Source organism: Strix aluco, chromosome 2 (genome assembly GCF_031877795.1).
Source record: "Strix aluco isolate bStrAlu1 chromosome 2, bStrAlu1.hap1, whole genome shotgun sequence".
NCBI classification, from domain to species: Eukaryota; Metazoa; Chordata; class Aves; order Strigiformes; family Strigidae; genus Strix; species Strix aluco.
Window position 1 is genome coordinate 79,595,518 of NC_133932.1, and position 21,857 is coordinate 79,617,374.

The 21,857-nt window shown below is 39.9% G+C and overlaps 1 protein-coding gene across 7 annotated transcripts in view; it reads right to left on the minus strand.

The window, feature by feature from the left end:
• The window catches only part of MBNL2 (muscleblind like splicing regulator 2), a 111,933-nt gene that overhangs the window by 70,158 nt on the left and 19,918 nt on the right, over positions 1 to 21,857 (minus strand). For all 7 annotated transcript variants that reach the window (XM_074815427.1, XM_074815425.1, XM_074815430.1 and 4 more), the window contains exon 2: positions 2,946 to 3,801. In XM_074815427.1, the coding sequence (XP_074671528.1) occupies positions 2,946 to 3,119 (174 nt within the window). In that variant the 5' untranslated portion in view covers positions 3,120 to 3,801. The remainder of the gene's footprint in view (positions 1 to 2,945; positions 3,802 to 21,857) is intronic.

The window sequence follows — 21,857 nt, forward strand, 5'->3', positions numbered from 1 at the left end:
AGTGCTTGGCAGCCTGATCCAGCTGGCAGATACTGATACCATGCTCCCTCATCTACTCTAGAAGTCTGGAAAGAAGGTGGCACGCAGGAGAGGGCATGTCCCTTCCCAAAAAAGAGGCTGTTTTGATCGATCAGCATGTAAAGGAGAGCCTGTCTCAAGAGTGCTGTATCTTGCAGTTGACTCACTTCTTAGGGAGCAGCTGTAACTACCAGGCACCACCTAAATGTAACACATACCTCAATCTGAGACTAAAAAAATTCTCTGTCTTCTCTGGGTAGGAAGATGTTTATTCAAAGAGACTCAACGTACTCACTATAATTTATTTTTACAGCAGGTACACCAAACCACGACAGTTAAAATGCTAAGTCTCCAAAGCTTTAGATATTATGTAAATAAACTAAATAATTGCCTGCATTAAAGTGTGGTTCAGTGTTCAGCAAGAAAAACAACTCTTGTTTTTTTTAATTAAATTCTGATTTTATCTATAATTCTAGACTGTTCTGTTTGTTTATTTACATGAAAAGTTATCCTCCTTGTTGAGTGCCAAAGCCTTATTCTGAAACTCTATGATTAACACCAGCGTTTCCAAAAGCTACACATCAAATAGATTTATGTGACTAATGACATAAGTCCCTCGACTGGCAGTATAAGCTAACTGAGCCAACCAAGCACATTCTTGCTGTACATACAGCAATTTAGAAACACTCTTATGAATAACGGAGATAATGGCTGTGAGGATACCAGTTGATACAGCCAAGAGTCATGCACTCGCAATGATTCCCAACAGCTTTTTACGCACTGCAGGCTCAGGCAGCACTCCGAAACACATGCCTCCAACTCATGCTCAGCGGCAAGGAGCTGCAATTGAAGACATTGTCATCCCGTTATCAGATCTCCCTGTGCCTGCAGCAGGGTTGGCAAGAAGAAACCTGTAACTCCACCTCTGCTGCTTCAGGCCACAATCTGGCTTTTTGGTATAATCCCATCTCTACCAGCAATTTAACCCAATAGACTCAACTAGAAAATGCAAGACTGGAGGCCCAGGTGCATGCTCCCTTCTGCCAGCTGGGAAGAGGGTGATGATGGGCAGCAGGACGGAACAGCACCACTTCAGCAACCAGAGCCGGGCTGAGTGAGCTGGCCCCTCAGAGCAGATGCCCTCCCACACTAGGACAAAACACTCCTGCTTGCTTTGACTAAATTTTTCACATGGTTTTGGACTCCTCTCCACTGAGCAATGATCCTGGCTGTCAGTAAGTTATCCACAGCGATCCCTCTGGATTTCTCTACATGGCATTATTAGTTTAGGCTGTGACTCCAGTTTCAATTCGTGCATAAAAGTCTCCAGCTCGAATAGCTGGCACCTCCGCCATGAGTGCCCTAAGCTGCCAGGAGAGCAATGCTGTCCTCAGGCAGTGAGGACAGGCGCATCACCGCTTCGGCCAGGATGATGCAGCAGCAGCACCTCTTGCACTGCAAACTACCAGCCCAGGGGTGACCAAGCCCTGTTGTCCACCTTCAGCCTCCCAGCCACAGTCCCGAGTCTTTACAAGAGTTAAAAACTGTATTTAAAAAAACTTCTACTGATTTGCTTATTTCCCATAAAAGCTGACTGTTGCCCATTTCCTGCGGACACTAGCCTGCCTGTTGAAAAAAAATTATCCCGTTGGCAGGCAACCAATATACAAGAACATCTACAAAGAAGCTGTTACAGTTTATCATGCAGTAATACACGGATTAAGGTCATTAATAGCACTCGATGACATACTGCCATGACTCCAAAGGTGCTGTTCTGGCTTGCAGGATATACAGAACGTAACCCCCTCCCAAACATTTCCCCTGAGTTACTTTCTTCGAAATCTTCAAAAGAAGAGAAGAAGTGAGAAAACCCTGAAGACAGACGCCTAGCACAATATCTTGCATTGCACAAAAAAAGTTATAATGAAAATAAATTAACATTCTCAAGTAACACTGAATTTTCTTCTCATTCACACTGATGTTCTCACAGTAGGAGTTCTTGGTGAGTAACTGAAATTTTGATCTACAGAGCTAAATTTAAAAAGCAAACCAAGACATTCTCCCATGCCCAAAAGACAAAGCCACAACTAAAACTTTCAAAATAAAACCTGAAATGCTCAATTTTGCCCTTTAATTATTTACATGAAATAAGCTTTTTCCTTCTGTTGACATGAGAACACATGTATCATCACAGAAAACTCCCCATATCCCACAGGGCCATTAATCTTTTATGCAGTACACAAAGTATTTTCACAGAACTTTTAAAATAGTTTTCTAAAGCTTGCCTGATGTCATTAGGAAGGCAGAAGAAGTTGATGGACTGACAACATAATTGCTAAATATCCTCCAAAGGACAGAACCCTTCATTCTGTTCTAAACTTATGCTGCTATCTGCACCATCCATACATGTAATTATCAATGCTATTAAGTTATCTGAGAGTCCCCAACACCAACGGTAAATAATCTGTTGTGTCAGAATTGAAGTAATGGATAGACTTTTCTTACTTCTGTTGATTTAAACAGAAGAATCTATGCTCTTTCCATTTGATTTGTTTCATTAGGACTCTGGTAATGGCCTAGGACTGTGCCACTGTGTATTTCCATTTGCCACGAAACAATGATAATTCATAAAATGTGCTCGGGAGAATACAATTGTCCCACCAGCTGTAAGCAATCCTGTATCCCACAGTCATATGAAATTTTTGCAAACAACATACTGACAGTGGAAAAGAAAATCCTTAGAAAGAAATCTTTTCAAAGCTTCAATAAATAAAAGTTACAACAAATAGCATTCGTATTAATATATATCTTGCCAAGAATAAACCACTTCCTGATTAAACTGGTTTAGTTGTAACTCATCATTTCACGTTTTACTTTCAGTACAATATAGTAGCATTTTCACTACACATGCAATTTTTTTTTCTTACCTTTAAGGAATCAAAGCAGGCAATAACTCTTCCATTTTCAACCTGGCAACTTTTAGGGGGGTGTGCAAATTTGCATTCTTCATCAGAGCGTGAACAAGTTCCCCTCTGAAATTGCCTGCACACTTCTAGTGTTAGCCATTTTGTATCTCTTACTGGAGCGACATTCAAAGCCATGATGAAGAGCTGATTTTGAATTTGTAAATTTCTGTCAAAGGAATTATGCCGAAGAAATTTCCAAAACTAATGACAAAGGGAAGGGAGAGAAAAAGAAAAAAATCAACAACAAACAAAAAAACAACCAGAAAAAAATAATTTCAATTCCAATTGAAAAGAAGGTTTAAAAAAAAAAAAAAGCAGGGGACGATTAACGATGTCCAACGCACACACAGCAGAATAAACAGAGAAAGTTTATCAGCAAGCAGTCACTCATCAATCATTAAGTCCCGCTTGTAGACTTTTGGCTGGAAAAAAACATGCTCAGTCGCATTTCTGTCTGTAAAACACGTGGGCTTGTTGATTGTATCACGGATGCACCAGTTTTAAGCCAAGATCCTTCAATGCAATGGCACTCCTTGGTAGAACAGTAGTTCTCTGACAGTTGCTTGCTGGTATTGATTACAGAAGGAAAGCAATGCAGTCATTTGTTCGTGTCCATGAATAATAATAGTTCTTCTTCCTCTTTTTCTTCTTTCAGTTTCCCATCAACTGATTGGCAAGTGGAGACAGCTGAGGTATCTTCCGCCAGGTGTAAGGTGAAGGCAATGTCTGGCTGGCAAAAAGAGGATTTTGAGAACACAGGCGTAGCAGTCCTCGCTCATAAAAGTGACTTGACAAAGGCACTTTTTAAGTCACTCACCTGACAAAACAAATACAGTATCAGTTCATGTGCAACTCATTCAAATCAACATTATGAAACCTATCATCCCCTTTTATCAGATATTATAAACATACTGCCAATGCTCACTTGTATTTCTTTTTTCCAAACAAAATCAGCCTCCTTCGTGAAGTTACGCGTGACAAGGGAATAACCAGTTGAAACACATACTGCAGTAATATTCTAGGCAGCAATCCAAAAGTTGGGAATGTTTTAAATAGATGAATGTGGCAGACACAATAATTAGGCATGCTGGTTGTGAAACAATTCAATCTAATGTGCTTCGTCTCCAAAACAATATACAAAACCCCATTTCCATTAATTTATCATTTGGCCCTTTAGATTGTGTTACTACATTATAAGCTGTTACTTGTTATTTGTTCTTCCTTAGAAATGAGGACAGTAGTATTCTGTTCATATTTTTTTCTCTTCCCCTCTGTTTCTCAAGGGAAAAAAAAACCAAAAAACAAACCCCAAAAAATTGTCATTCCAAAATTACAGGGAAAAAAATCCCTTCCATATCCAGAAAAGAGTTAGTTTCCCTGTTAAACTAAAGGCTGTTTCATAAAGGCTTCATGAAACGGCTCACCACTAAGTCATCATCCTCTAATGAGTTCTTTCTAACATGAAGCACTTAATCTAAATTTTCCTTTGATTAAGTTAGCTTTCATGTACCTTTACAAATACATGGTTCAGCATCAAAATCTAAGACTTAAACGTGGGACTTAAGGATTTGGGGACTATAAAATACCTAGGATATTTTATAGATAAACAGATGTGAAAATCAAAGGGTTAGATATTATAAATAACTTTTAATAAATGACTATATTGTGTACGCAGACGGTGAAACCACGGACATGATGCTTCATTCTATTCAGCTTCAAAGGAACACAACTTTCACTTTGCAGATACCAGCCAGAAAGTGTTGATGGATTATTTTTGTGCAAGAATAAAGAAAGGGGGAAGGACTGGAATAAGTGTGGTTTTAAAATGCATCAATAAAAATAGCTCTAAAAACACTGTCAGCTTTCCCATGCCAGAATAATTACCATTCTGTGCTTGGATTCATCTGATTTAATTGAAGTCAGTACTGTTAGTAATGCAAGAATTACTCACACACAGTTTCAGGAACAGATCCCAGTTCTGGCTTCCAGGTCTTCACATCAAAAGGCTTTTCTATTACTTAGTAATGTTACCAGAAAGGGTTTTACTACTTTACTGATACCTACACCAAAATTTGGTACTGCTAGCATGAATAAAAGGTAATGCAATGCTAATTGCTGAAAAATTCAGTTCCAAGACCAATGTGCAATTAGATGGGTCTGGATGATACTTAGCTAGCTTTACCTGGCCATCAAGAATGACGAGTTGCAAGATAATTATACTTTTTAAAATAATTCTACACAATTGTAGTACAGTACATGAATTAAATATTCCTCAAATTAAATATTCCACCAATGTTGTCCCACAGCATCAATGAAGAGTGAGGTTAAGCTGAAAACGCACAAAGAGGTGAGAAATACTCATAACTGATGAAAAGGAAAGAGGGGGAAAGACAAGGAGAGCCTCTCCACAAGAGCTTGTTGAGCTGATAGCTTGTTGGGCTGATGATTTAGCTGGCTAAATGTAAAAGAGGAAATATTCTCTCTAGAGCCACCCATTCCAATTCAGAAATGTCAGTAACGGTTTTCAGTAATAGATGTAGGAGACAGATGGAAATTTTGGGAAAAGGGTAAATGTTATACTGCACACTACTGAAAGTCACAAGTAGTAATACTCTGCCAGGTTGCATACTATTAAAATTGACAAAGTCATTTCTCAAGTAGTAGGTGTTAAGACTGAAGAAAACCAGATATTGCACATGGGGGCAAAGCAAACAGCATGCGCTATATAAGTGGCAGTAGCCACGGTTTTAAAAAAAATGTACACAACAGAATCACATACAAGATTTGTGAGATTGCAGCAAGAATTAATACGAAAAAACGTTTGGGGGATAGAGGGTAGAAGAAGAATAAAATACAGCGTCATCCTATTTCCTATCTTCTTACTACATGAATATTTTCTTTAGAAAGGGAAGCATGGAAAGTATGTCTCAAAAATCATGACACTATCTGATTTCTCAAGAGATACTGTGTGCTTCAGCAGTTTCTACCGATGCAGGCTTAGAAGAGACAGAGCCGAGACCTTTCTGAAGGAGGCCATGCCTTCAGCAGAAGGCAGGTGCAAACATGGAGACAGAATTTGGAGTGCTTCATTCCTACCACTTACATGCCCTATGTGTTCATGACCACATCCTTGGCAGCTGCCATACCTCCTCTGCCCATCACCTGCACCAGAAGGGTGAAGGAAGAGATGCCACCTGGAAAGCCTGACCATGAGGGGGAAGCAATACAAGGAGAAGGGAGAGGAAAGACAAATTGGGGAAAAAAAATTATGGGAGGAATCAAGGAAAGTAGAGTTCAAGATATGAGGAAAGAGCTCAAGAGAAGGAAAAAATGGGAGTGGAAGGTAAGAAAGTGAAATAGCTGGTTGTGGATGAGGAAGGAAGGGAGAGTTTTCATGGGAAATGAGGAAAAAATAAGACAGATGTGGAAGAAAGAAGGAGGGAGGATGTGAACACCGGGGGAGAGAAGGGCGAGACGGAATTTTAGAAGGAAAGCAGAAGAGACGACGGTTACAGGGGAAAACTCAGCAGTTTGAGTAAACAGAGGGAAGTAAATGTGGGAAAAGAAACACGGGATTTCCAGAAGAAAATACAATAATAAATAATAATAATAAACCCTAATAAAATGCCTCCCAGGCCACAGGCCATTATTAACATCACAGCCCACCCTGACCTTACATGTTGCAAAACCCACCCATATGGAGAACGCCAGGGCCTCCAGCAAATGTGAATTCTGCTCTTCTTTCCACTACTTCTATTTGTGTCCCAACATTTCAGCCAAAGTTAGCTGTCCTGCCAAAACTGGCAGGATCTCACCAGTCTAGAGCCCTCAGCACCAATGGGGTCCTTTATCCAGGCAGAAAGTTTGCTTTTTGGTTTGCCTGGGGTTTTTCCTTCATTGTTTTGTTGTTATTGCCAATGACTGATTCCAACTCAAGCCTACACTCCCCACTGTAGCTAAACAAACTACCAAAACTTATACGTTGACAACTGAAATACAAAATGTTCTTGCTGAAGCCAAAGAAAGCCCTCAACAGAATAAGTACAAAACAACTAATTCTGTTTGGTTTTTTACAACTCCTGCTGTTTATTTTCAGTCTCTCACACACTTGGATCAATGGAACTGATCCAGAATACACATCTACAAATGCAGTTTTTCGTATGCCAAGTGAAATAAATTCGTGGACATGTATTTGTAAAAACTACTTAGCTTTAGACCCCTCTTTTCAGATAAGCATCACTTCCCTTCTGCAGAAAGCTAGCCAGGCATGGAGGAGTAGGAGGCTTTTGCCAATCTCATGTTCTCTTGAAAGAGCGGGAAAGAGTCTGTGTTAGGCTACAGATCTTCTTTTTGTTCTAAACCACAAAAATCACTTCTCCTTTTTCAAGTAAGCAAAAAAAATCCTGGTTAAAAAAAAAAATCCTTTTAATTATTAAACAAGGCAAAGCATACAGGCACTAGAAGGCCCTAGTAAAAGTTCTCGTTCTGAGGAATGCTGGGCAGCCAGCATCTTTAGGAGTTGCAACCGAGCACAAAGCCCTGACCTATTACTAACCAGCTGGATCTCTCAGATGGAAAATAGGAGCTCTTGTTATATACAAAATATGGGCTGCTCTGGTACAGTAGTTTTACTTATCAGACAGATTATGTGGCAATGGATTATGTAGCATCTGTCTAATGGAGAAGCTGAGGCTTCCTAGACATGTTGTATTCATGCTTCAGTAGATAACGTGTAGTAATGAGCAAAGACCTCGTCTTCAAAAAGCCATCTCTGCAGGTGATGACTTCCAGTAAAGGAGCAGAGTCCTCTACATGGTCCCAACATAGATCTCTAGTGGAACTGCTAAGTTAACTCAAAAGGTGTTAAAACAGTTTTTCACTTTACCCTTACAGAATTAAGCACTCTGTATTATTCAGCACATTAAAATCTTCAGCAAGAGATGTCAAGACTGGGGCTCAATTTTTTGCTCCTACTGTCAAAGTTTATCAACATAACCCATATATTTCTTCTATATATACACCAGAAACTCAAGAATTAAAAAGTTAGAAACCCCTTAGTTGTACCTAAGGGAGATTGCACAGTTTAAAGTATACAAACTCTTCTTTCCCAGCAAGCCAGAAGAGATGTGCTTAATATACCTAGCTTTACAAGTTTGATCATTTACACTGTGGAAAGTGGGTGTTCCTCCTTTAGGTCACTAGCAGGGCAGAAAACAGATTGCTGCCCAAATTCAGTTAAACACCTGAACTCAGGTGGGATAAAACTCACCTTCAGGACCTACCTACAGTCACCAAAATCGACCTGCTGGAATCTCTAATGCCAGGACAATGTCTTGAGAACTTAGTTTTCAAACGCAGCAGGCATATACTGCAACTCTTCAGAGAGAGACTGTTAGTTCTGCTAAACGTGGGAATGCTCTCAAGAAGACCAAAGTCACACCTCTAATCTCAGGGAAATGGTACTGCCCAGTTTTAAACCCTGGACCCAAAGCAGGTTACTGCTACAACGTTTATACACTTCCATGTAAACACAAGTTCATGTTGCTTACTTTCAGAAAATCATGTCCGTAGTCTTAAATTTGCTTCAGGAATCTTTTACCAAAGAGACAAAACAATGACCCTGCAGTAGACACCAGGCACAAAGGACTTCAGGCTGAAATTTTAAGCTCTGTCTGGAAGTTGTAAGCAGCAGAAAACAGGCTCTCTACCCTTCGACACAGTTAACACTGGCTTCACACTCCACGAACCAGCAATGTCTTAACCACACATTACCTTAATTCAGATTCTTATGACATTCTTATTTGTCCAGGATATAAACTAATCTATAAGAAATAATATCCTCAATTTAGCCACTCCCTTCAGCCTGGATTTACTAGTTTTGAGTCAGTGACTTTACCTGGGAGAAGCAATGTGGGGCAAAATACAACCATTCCCAGATGTCCCAGGACATCCTATGACATTCAAACACAAGGATTAACCAATATGCCCCACTCTACAGATGCATCTTCAGACTACTGACAAGCATTGTGTTCCTTCAAAAAGCTGCCACTCCAGCAGTTGACCGCATTTGCAAAGGAAACTTGCTTTGCAGTTCACTATATTTATAGCCAAAACCTAGTGGAAAGATTCCCTGTATAAGTCTAATACATAGGGATCCTTCTATAACCAGATTAAGTGTCTTGAACATTCACGATGGAAATACAGATATTCGAAGACTGACAGCTACTGAACCCTCACCCTTTAGGCCAGGAAAAGGCATCCAAATCCTGCTAAGTCATACCTCTTGTTTGCAGCTGCACAGTGGACTCCACTTTCAAAGCACTTAAGACACAGCCACACGTTTAGGACGCACTGGCAGGTGTTTTAGTCCAAAAGATGGTGGGACCGTGCTTCAGTTTTTCAACTAAACCTCACTGTTACATTCTTTTAAATGTCATTTTCGCCCCATTGTTTGTACTTTAAATAGCATTCAAGGCCTCCAAACTGAAGAGAAGCTGCACGCCAAACAACTGCTGTGACCCCACGAGCACACTTCAGCATCATTTTCAATTCTAGCTACCTGCCATTTCCTTGACTCCCCTGCACTGTTTTCTCTTGCCCTCCCTCAGACTCCCTGCCGAGGAAAGCAAGGCTGCAGCTTAATCCTAGGCTAAAGCTAGATCCATTATGATTTGCCTCCCCAGGTGCAGAATAAAGCCAACACAGCAGCATAAAGCACCCTGCATCACACGTGCTGGCCAACTCAACCGAGATGTGCCCACTGGCCCATGCCCCACACCTGATGGAGTAAAGAGCAGGGCAGGCATGACTGGGCACAATGGCATGGGCTGCAGCCTCACTCCCTCCCCTGCACCCCACCGGCTGCAGGTCTGGCTCCTCGTTACAGGCTCCTGTAATTACGATGCTGTATCCCACGGGACGTGCTCCCCGTCCCTGGAAAGCAAGGCTGACTCTCAGTCATTGCACACTAATTTTAAGCCTCACTGTGCAAAATTCCCCACTAACCAATACAGAGAGGACCTTGTATCAAAGATGCTAACGTGAATGGAAAAAAAAAAGGTAATTTTCCAAACAAATAATGTGACAGTCAGCATGCTTATTAATCACATTTGAATAAATTACATTCTTAAAGAGAACATGCAAGAGATTTTTCGTGTGGTGGCTAGGCTTTTCTCACTCTGTCAGGCCACCAGATTATGAAACAGGACCAGAAAGTGATGTGACAGCACAGAGCTATCATTCATCAGTGAGTACTATGTCCATTTCTATTCCTCTCTTGAACCAATTTCTAACATTTATATTTTAATATGTAACATAATACTAGATATGTAGTAAGACTGGACCATGTATGGTAGAGTTTAGTTATGTCTTTGCATAGTTCAGTAAAATTACAGCATTAAGACCAGAATCAGGCTTCTGGCTCTCTTCTGAATTGTTGTGAAGTCACAAAAAATAATATTCCCTATATTCAAGAAACTAGAGAAAACAAGACAGACTTCTATGGGACATCATCCATTCTTTGATGGCAAATACAAATGAAAAACCTTTCTGCTGTCATAACATTTTAAAGAAATTATAACAGAACGTGATGAATGCATTTTCTTCTACAAATTTCAAATGAAACTTATGAACATTTCTTTAATCATTTTAAGGGTTTTTTTTCCCACTTTAAGATTTTAAGTAGCTTCCATTTGGCATTGAACAAACCAGCATTGCTCAAATGAGAAAGAAGCCAGAACTGCCCTATTAGAGAAGCAGCCCACTAGTTTGACCAGGTGGCCAGGAGCCAAAAATATTAAAATTCTAACCCTGATTCCTGTATTGATTTGATCTGAACTCAGCTGAAGTAAAAAGTATCCTGACTTACAAAAGAACCATTATTTATTTTATTTGCTTGACTTGGAGATGACTATTGCAACATCTCTCTTTGCCTGTTATACAACCAGAGATGAACGCTTGTCAACTGTAATTCAACACTTTACCCAGTCAATCCTAACTATTTTAGTTAAGCTGAGAGAAGTCCAGGTACAGGGTAGGAAACACCAGTCTGTTCTGTTTAAACCGAGCATGACCTCCAAATATCAGTTTTGCTAAGTGAGCCATATTCTCCTTGTCAAGATCACTAATGTGCCAGGTTCAGGGTTTTTAGCATGTCCCACGCTATTTACAGTATGGCAATGAGCTTCTTATTAAAACCTGCCGGTTCACTTTGAAGCTGGCTTTACAACTTAATAACACTAATGTCCTTTGTCCCTGGGGAAGCAGGTGAGGAGGAAGGTGTACCACTGACTGTGAAACAACAGACACAGCCTGGGACCTTTTCAGCGATCCACTGTACTACTTTGCTAATGGACCATGAAATATTTTTGCTGAACTCTAAGTCTGTAGATGGCTGGAGCTCACAAGAGTATTTTCTAACATCAAAGTGCTTCGAAGTCATGCTGATAAAACTAATGCTCATTATGCTTCAGTTAAAATGCAATTGCAGAAAACAGTTTTTCTTCTTCTAGAAAACTTCTTTTTTCCCCACAATGATATTCATCCCACTCCACTTAACCTTCTTCTCCTTTCTTGGTCTGTACTTTCTCTCACAGTCAGAAACAAGAAGTGTTTAAGTTGCAAAGTTCAAAGAAACCTGATTTTATCCTCTAGGTGTATGAATTTCATACACAAAATTCTGCTCCCACCTTGACAAGAGGGTAAAAGCAATTTCTGTTTCTGTGCCTCTGCAAGACGAGTTAATCATCCCCGGCAGCAATGACGTTATCACTTGGCCTCTTGTGGACACAAATGTTTTGCTTTTGGCAGAGTGCACCACGTAATAGCTATTAATCAAACCCAACTCCCCAGGGAAGGGTACCCCAGTGCATTAGGAGCTTCCACTCACACCCAGCTGCAGACATGCATTGTATTTATTTTTTTAGGACTGTAAAAATATTTATAGAAAAGTGTGCTTATGTACTGTGAAATTTTTACAGACTGGCATGGAGGGAACACGTGATCAAATGACTGTTCTCACCTGCCAAAGGACCGATAACATGCTGTTACACAGGAGCACAATTTAAAAGAGCTCAGGCTGTTGTCAATTTTCTATTTTCTCTACTCCAGTTTCGCATGAAGCCAGAAAGGCAGAACTCTTACCGAGGTATTTGTTTGTGACAAACAATATCCTTTCACACTGAAAGACAAGGACAGGTCTGAATAAACCAAGGACTCCATGTAAACTCAGATATGTTGAACTCACAAACTGAGAATATGTTTAAGACTGACAACAGCATTATTAATAATATACTCCAACAAATTACCCAGCTCTGGGAAGTTTCATGGCACATACAAACAAATCTCCTGAGGCGAGGGCAGCAACAGCACTACCTAATGCTATTAAATCCGATCGCCTCTTAAGCACTAAACCCATTCTGATGAACAGATTCCCTGCACAAAATCGAAGCAGCATCACTGTTCTGAGATAAAATACCTATATTTTTGCTGTTTTCTCCATTTGCAATTTACCTGAGCACAGGATACCGAAGTACACAAGGATGACTTTAGCAGGTCAGCCAAAAAGTCCATCTCGCCCAATATCCAGTCTCCAACCACGGCCAATACCAGATGTCTGCAGAACAGTGCAAAACCAGGGCAGGCAGAGCATAATTTTCACGAATCTTCTCCCAGCAACCTGTAACTGATGTCTTTGTATTTAATAGGTCTCGATGGATTTTTCTTCCATGGATTTGCCCACTCCGTTTTTGAACACTGTTCTTCAGAAGTGTCTTTCATCATGCGTGTGGGAAGTAGGATACCGAGAGGGAGCCTCACTGATTTTCACAATTGTTGACAAAAGCCTGGATTCTCAGGAGACGAGTGTGGATATGGAAGGAAACATTTCAGGGCTTTGGAGATTTACAGAAATTTGCAAAACAACAAATGGAGTTGGGGAGTAAGATGACTGATTACAAAACTCCTTTAAGTATATCTGTGTTGTTACTGGCTTTTTATTACCCCTGAATGGGTTAAACTAAGAGAAAACGTACCTTTTCCTTCCAGCAAAAGTGAAGCTTGGAGAAAATCACTTTTAAAACCTACCAGAAGAGGAAGAAACACTAAGACCCCTTCTTCACCCCAAGCTGCATCACCTAGAAGCATTCCTAGAAGCAATGCTTTCTTAACAATCCAATGGAGAAGGAGGAAAACCCAAGAGCATGCCCAAAGGAGCCCAAGCGAGGCACTCTGATCATGTTCTGCCAGGCCTGGAGCACTTCACAACCATCTCAAACACATTTTGGAAGCAGCAACTCATCACAATGGAAAAGTGCTTCCAACAGGGAAAAGAATAAACCTCAATAGTGTCTTTATTCTCAGAGGGCTGCCCAAGCAAGACTTCATCAGTGTCCATTTTATCGCAGGGATTCAATTCCCCTTTCTGTCTCCATTAGGACTGTGCACGTAACACGCAACAACAGTTTTATTTACTTCCAAAACTAAAGCAATCCTCATGAAGCAGAATATATGCAAGTGCTTTACTTCTTACATGTCTCATGGGACATACTGCAAAGCCAGATTAAGCATTTATGTCGGAATACTTTGTATCTTACAGCAGTTAAAAAGATGGAACAGCAACCTAACTTTAAAGACACCTATGGAATAGTAGATTGTTATCAAGTATGTTCAAAGGCAATTTAATTTTTTTTTAAATAATGTTTTTTATGCTGACATTCAGACAGCAAATGTTTTATATACAGAAGCTGAAATCTTCCACTAAAAGCCTTTTTCAAAGACCCTTCCTAGTCAACGAGAAACCCAGTAATAGGTTTTTTTTGGCACAGCTCTGAAGAAAAAAAAGCAGTATTCAACAGGTTATTGGTGTCTTCTGAAGGCAGGCTGCTTTTTTGCATTTTGAACAGAGATTGCTTCCTGCTTGATTATCTTTGGTCCTCCAAGGCAAATAAATAAAATATCTAATCAAGCTCAGTGTGAAGATGACAGTAAAAAGCTTTCTTTTCAAAATTCAAGCCATTTATTTGTCCACAAAAAACCCCCAAACAGCCAACATTTAAAACTTCAGAGGCTACCTGTGTTGTGTTTGACAATACATAATGGAAATTTATTCTCGCTGGAATAAAATAAATTTGCATCCAGTGAACCACTATTCTGTTGTCAAATAGGTATCAATGGTTCAGAAAGAAAACACTTTTCCTCTAAAATTGTTTTTCCCATTGGTGGCAAGCAACGAAGAGCTCTTCACAGAGTACTTGTATGCTCTGGTGAACTTCTGTTTTCCTGGAAATCTTGAAAACTTCTATTTAATCCTGAGGCAGATAATGGAGTTACAACTGGAAAAAGCGCACAGTAACTCTCTGCAGATATTGCCTACCAGAGTAAACGCTTTTTTTTTTTTCTCACACTAGGATGATGAATTTGGGGTTTGGTGTGCAGTATGGCTACTGACCCTCCTTTCTGCTTGAGCACCAATTAAGAAGCGCTGACCCAATAAAAATGGGTCATATCAATCTGTTGTTTTAATTTGTATAACATGTCTCCCTCAGTCCAAAAAGCTAACCACCCGTTGCCACTTGAAGAAAGTTACTTTTTAACCCAGTTTCATTTCAGAAAATAAACTTTTTTTTTTAATAAGTAACAGGAGACAAAGTACTTAACACACAGAGAGGATACACATGAACAAACCCAGAAAGTTTATTAGCCTACAGTAAGGACACTGGATGAGTTCATACTCATTTTTCTGCCATGTGCCATAGTTCAGCTGTCTGCAACAGTAAAAAGGGGACATAAACTACATTCAGACTTCTGGAAAGAAAAAAAAAAACCCTACCACTGCCTTGTAAAAGCAACTTTAATGTACAGAGCCTTCCTCTTCATTTCCGTTAGCTTAAAAGTTGAAAAGGGAATGGATTCAGGCAGCAATACTGACTGGTTAGGCAACATTAATCCAGTACTCCTAGAGCCCAGACCCAGGCATGTCCCTACCTTAAATCAAAAAATTTCTCAGTATTTAAATGACAATCCCTCTCTATTTTAACTCAGCTATTTAAAATGGAAAGAGACCAATAGGAAAAAAAGTCTTTCATACTCTCACTAGGTCTTGTTGAAATCTTTCCTGAAGGAAACTTCAGCATCTGACTGAAAGGTGAAAATATTGGGGGCAAAAGTAGAGGTATTTTAGCAATACTGAAACAATTCCATCACAACCTGTTATTTTCATATGGTTGAATCATTTTATTGTAACTTAAATATTATCACGGATAAGCACACAGTTATTCAGGAATACACTGTAAATTGTGTTTCAATAGGGAAGTTGGAAAAGAGTTCTTTCATCCTTTGACACAATGAATTGCAATATTTTTGCAGTGAAAACTGAATACATTTCCCAGAAATGTTTTGACAGAGCACTTTTCCAGACCTTTTTCTACTGTGTCTGCTTACCTGTAACTGCAGAGATTTCTCCTTCCTGCTAATCACAGCCTGGCGTTCACCAGCACTTCCAAAGCAATGGATATGCTTGTGATGCTGAGTATAAGCAAGTGGCTTTTGGCAAGAAAGAGTTTTCTGCTCACATTGCAGTGGAAAATCTGGACTGGTTAAAATAAGTCCTGACAGTTTTGTCCTTTTCAAAGGTTTAATTCATTTGTTGTACTTCAAGCCTAGTCCCAAATGGGTAAATCCACATTTTGTTTATGCACTGTACAATTTGTATTGCCTTGCACAACTTCTGTGTTAAATCATTAATTCAAAAACTTCCTTTAACCCTGCATAAATCTCACATTGATAGACAGCAGTATTTTTGAAAGCCAATGTCAAATTTTCCATGTTACAAAGTCAATAAATAGCAGAAAAATATTTTTGATTTGGTCAAACAAGTAATATCAACAACAACATTCAGAGATAAAGAAACTGTCCATGTATAAACATAAAAAGTGGACTGCTGCTGTTAACCTTACACACATTTCTATTCCAAGAAAACAACTTTGCAAAAATGACTTAAACTTCTGTGTTGAATATGCCTCACTTTAATGCAATATTTGCTTAGCTTGTAAAAAAGAGATTTTATAACTTCTAACCTCCAGCCTATGTACACACACCAGCCCCTGACATTTGATAGGACTTCTTTCCATTCCATACAAGATTTCCAGGACAAAGCAGGTGAGACACAAAATCAAACCAAACCAGAAAAACAACCAAACAAATTATCCGACTCTCTCTCAGTCAAAATTATGCCCTCCAGTAATCCTCTGCAACTTTATGGGCTGCAAAGTATACATTACCAATATTTGGCTTTCACAGAAATATTCACTTTATTACAATGCATAGACTCTAGAAATCTTGAAAACCTACTTGAAAGGCCCTTTTCCACGTTTATCCCTCTGTCCATCATCTGAAATAGTAGTAACCATGGTACCACTTTATAGCAACTGAACAGAACTGCCTGTCTGCTACCAAAAAGCAGCACTATTATACTCTGAAAAGACAGAAAAGGGAGAGACTAAAAAGATGCAGCAGTATTCTACTTTTAAGTTTTTAGGACTTCTTCTCAACAAAGTTCACCCAATTTACATATGAAGAGGGTTGGGTTTTTTTAAATTTAATTATTATCATTCTGTAAAGTTGGATGGAAATCCACAATTTAAGATCCCAGGTTTTTTCTGGCTTTGTTATTGCCAAACATTCACCAGATGAGCAAGGTCCACCAGGAAAAAAATTAAAGAACAATCCTGCTGATGCACAAGGCACAACACAATCTGTATTTCATATCTGCAGCACTGGAATCAATGCAGCCACACAACTAAAGAAGTTTAGTATTTTTAAATCAGAAAAGTACAAACTTGCCTGCTGTTTCTAAAGTCCTATTTCAGGGCAATCATTTTTACCTCCAGTAGAATACTTAAAAGTTGAAAACCATCACATTTACCTTTTCCCTAAGTGAAAAGAATGCTGACATTTCACTGTCTGGAGGCTAAGAGGGTTGAGATACAGGTATCTGCTATCTTTACCAAAGCAGACCATTACTACTAAGTCTGTTTTACTTTCACTTCCCTTTAAGAAAAAAAAACACCACACAACAAAACAACAAACCTATATTGATTCCTACAAGAATCCTCAAGTTTAAGGACCCACTACACAACCCTACTGCAGCACAGCTACCTCTCACCTCTTTCACTGGAAGCCTGAAAATATCAAGTGCATTTCATAAAGCCTTATCATCTACAAGTATGTTTACGAGGAACTGCCAGTTTTTATTAAAGAGTACAATTTTGACAACTGTAGAGAAGAGCTGGAAAATACAAATCCTAAAAGCTCAAAATTAAGCAAAATGAAGGCAAATTAATCATCCCATCCTTGTAACCTGATGATTTTTGTGGGACCTGGTTCTCATGATGACAAGACTCTTAACGGATGTTAAAAGAAATTTAATTTAAAAGGTTAGCCAGAAGTGATAAGCATTTACAGATAGTATGAAGACTGAAGTCAGAGCAGAAGTTCAGGGTCAACAAATTCTACAAAAGCCTCCAAATCCAACAGTCTCACATGGTTAAATATCATGCTTTTACTTCTAGTAATCTTCTGTAATTTTCATAATGAACTTTACTAACAGAGCTGTCATCCTCTGCTTTGCAACATAACCATTAACAATAAAAGATAGTTTGCAGTTAACGTAAAATTTTTGCAAAGTCAAACCTAAAGCCAACTGTGAAGAGTTACAAAAGGATCTCATGATAATGAGCACGCTGGATGATAAAATGACATAAGAGTTTAACATAAAGATAGGCAATTCAATGGGAACTCCAGCAAAATACTCAGCAGTTGATGGAGTATAAAGCAAGCAGAACATTTGGCAATACTGAAGGAAAACAGGAAAGAATTATGCTACTAGGTATAGTCATGGAGCACGTAACTCTTGAGTGATAAATCAAGTTTGTATTACCCCCATCTCAAAGAGATTACAGCCGAGCTAGAAAAGAGGGGGAGGACAGCAACAGCACCATCAACACTACAGAAAGGCTTACACATACAAAGGATCAACAGCAAGGCTGCTGACAACAGAAAGAATATGATATTTGTACAGACTGATGATAAGGACCACTAAATTTTGACTAGGAGGCAGGGGGCACTCAGTGAATTACCAGTCAGGAAAACAAACAAAAGACAGTTATCTTTGCATATGGCAAACAAATAGAGTGTGAAGTTAAATGGTAAGTGATGTACTGAAGGTCAAAATATGAACAAGTTTAAAATAAACTTTCCAATTTAAAAATCAGATTTAAACAGTCATCAGAATCACTGATGGCTACTAAATTCAGTGGTTGAGAAGGAAAGTCCTCTTTGGAAAGCCTCTCACCCCTGGTGACCAAAAGCTAGAGTCATGCTCCAATCTAGGCACATACTGCTGTCCTCAGCTTACCCTCCTGCCTTCTCCACCTCCGGACAGCAGCTTCTTAGAAGCAGCCTAGATCTGCAGCCAGAGCTGGCTATGGATCCATAGGGACACGCTGATCCTCAAGCCCTCCCATGAGAAACTCAACACTTTCATCTCCTATTTCAAACAAATGGATTTCAGAAATGGAGGACTCGTTCTGCCTATCTTCAGGTACTTAAATGTGTCACTGGCCATCAAAAAGCACAGTCTCCTTCATCGTCCTCGTGCCAAAGGGGAGACACGCACTTCCAAAGGACAATTCAGTATGTGAAGGCACAGCTTTACCTCCTCGGGCCACAATGATGCCACCAACCTAACCAGACAGACACATGCCCACAAGGACTGGCAGATCACTCAAATGACTCTGCCACCTGTTCTGCACTCCAGTGGGATGATTTACCGACTTGGGAAGGCAAAAAAACCCCTCTCAGAAACACATGTTTGTTCTCAGGCCTCACTCCCTTGCCCTTCAGTGGTTGTGTCCTGCTTCTCAAGAGACTGGGGAGCAAAGTGGGGGACAGAAAGAGAGTGGGAAACCAGAGAGAGAGAGAAGAGAGGGACTGGATCCCTCAAGTCCTACAGAAGTGTCCAACCACTTCCAGCTCCACAGGCGAGGTCCAGGTCCAGGAGACGGATTTAGTTCCAGGTATTGCTCTCCAGCTTCCCCCCTTAAGATGGATGTTGTGGCTTCTTACCCCTTAGGACCTTTTACACCAAGGATTAAGCCACTGGCTTGTCCCCTGCTGGCGTTTCCACTTCAAAGAGCTGCTACTGTGGATACCAAAGCCTTTGAAAGTGGCCTCACCGCACAAAGTCGTGAGCATTAAATGAGGTCTTAAAAAAAAAAAAAAAAAAAAGCACTGGCTTTAAAAGTGGCTGCACTGATGTGTTTATAAAGCCTTTCATGCCTTCTCCACTGTGGCAAAGAAAATCTCTGGATTTTTGGCTTCCCCCCCCTTAAAATTATGGCAGTAAAGCAATCCAGCCCCAAAGCGTGTCCCAACGTTAGCAGCAGGGAACTAAAATACACACTGGAATTATGAAAAAGAAATAAATAAAAATACACAACACGTGAAGCAAAAAGTTTTTAAATGCAAGCGCTAGAGCTCCAGGACAGCAGCGCGCTGTGCTGCTGGTGCATGTTTAGCATGCCAATAAGGACTGCAGCACTGCAATCCCTAGCACAAGCAGCCCACACGCTGGCGTCCTCCTCCGCAAAAGCCTCTCGCCAGCCGGAGGAGCTGCCCCAGTCCCCACCACTTTTGGGCTGCGAGGCAATAAGATGAAGGTGGGAAAGCCAGCGTTGGTCTCCTCATAGCAGTCAGAGGCCGTAGCTGGTGATGCTGTGCCACGCGTGAACGCGGCCATCAGTGAAATCCCGTATGTGTTATGGCAGCCTTTTAAATAAATAAAAGCGAGGCAGTGCCGAAGTCCTGAATCATTAACTGGGCACAGATGTATGCTTCCATCAACGATGGGCCTGCCCATCCCACTAGAGGCACAGCTAGAGGTGTTTGCTGACAAACCAGGGCAGCTGTAGGATTGAAATATGCATATAGCTGCTGCTAACAGCACCACAGACTGTCTGAAAAGTAGGAAGGAATGCCCCCCCCCAAAAAAAAACACCCAAAAAAAGGACTGAAACTAGGCTTTGATATCCTACAAGGCAGCCACTTCCCCTACCTCAGGAGTCTCAGAGATAGCTGCCAGAGGAGAGCATTAAGGTGCAAACCCAACACACCAAAACCCGGCACTGAAAAATCATCCTTCTGAGAGCTTGAAAATAAACAGAAATCTTGCCACTTTGCAAATTAAGGTTAGTTTTTGACTAAGTTCAGAACACTGCCCATAATACCTATAAAGTGCAAAAATCATGACAGATTCAGGAAATTGGGGGGTGGGGGGCTGAGTCATTTAGTATACCTGAAGCACATATAACAGAGCATTTGAAAAAAAACAGAAACACAAAAATCCTCAGAAACCTAGGAAAATAAAAAGTATTCAGCCTGGATAGGAGAGTATACTAGAGGGTTAAAAAAAGACTAAAAAAAAAATATTATTTGCTAGGCATCTCTTAAAAGTGATGACACACACACAAAAAAACATATCCAAAAGTTGCCTTCAGTATTCACAAAAAGAAAAAAAAAGTCATTTCTAGCAGAGTCCTAGTTTCCTTCCATAAAACTAGAGGGAAAAGATTTCTGCATTTTTCCTTACTTGTATTCTCTAATTGTGCCAATTGTCAGAGGCGCTGTACTCTCTGCAGGAGAGAAGATTTTACAGAACATGAATCTCCACATCGACCTTGTCTCTATTCATGAGTTCAGTAGTGTGCGACACCCAGACCTTCCTGAAATGCTGTTTATCATCCACTCGGAAACTGATAAAAAATTATTGATCTAAAATAGAAAAAATTAATAGACTCTGATATGAACCATCTGTTCCTATTTCTTGATCCATTGCTTTATGCAACAACTGTACCGCTAATTCCCTCCTACTGTCTTTATTAGCTATTGGTTTTGTACTGCAAAAATCACAAAAATGAAAATGCATATTTTTATGAGTGTGTATATTACATATGTGAGTATGCATTTGAGGACATACATCTAGGTATAAAAATGGAAGAGGGCAGGAAGGAAAAAAAGGAAAGGAAAAAAAGAGGAGCAAGTACATGTGCATTTATCCCTTTTGTTTATAGCTGAGCTCATCTAACTTGCAAAGTTTAAGGTATCACAAATCCACCAGGTCCTTTGTCAGACTTACGGCTCCAGGAATCCTACAGGTCTTCTGCAGAAGCGGCAAGTTGCACACTGACAGTTCTCAACAGCTTTAGTAATCATCAGTAGCACAGAGTCCCCTACATAATTAGTATTTCTTTGTGTTAATTATAAGGATTTTGCATTTAATCTCCTGTTAGGTATGGTCTTCAATTTTCACAGCCCCAAAGTTTTCCTTTTTAAGTATGCCCAAAATACTGAGCTAAGAACCTTACATCACCAGCATTGTCAGAGGAAGTGCTCAGTGTTTTAACAGCCTTATTAGAACAGAGTAATTAAAAAAAAAATTAGGACATCAAGAAGTTGGCAGATTCTAGAAAGGGGCTGCATGATTTCTTTCTCTTCACACACCCCTCTACCCCAAATAGAGCCAAAAAGTTTGTTTTCAAAAGAAGACTTTGGACTCCATATATCAATAACCAACAACTGTCACTGCATTTGCTAATAATGTGTAAGAAGATTAGTTTAATTAGTCAAGCAGTTAATACCACTATTATTTGAACTAGTTTTCAGCATTGACACCCTCTTGAAACGCGTTTTATTTTCCTCAGGCTATAATTTCAGTCTGTTTACAGACCAGTTACATGGCACTGGTTCACACTACAGTTAACCATAACACATCGTTATCAAACATATCAAATTAGCTTCACAATCAAAGTCTGGAAAATG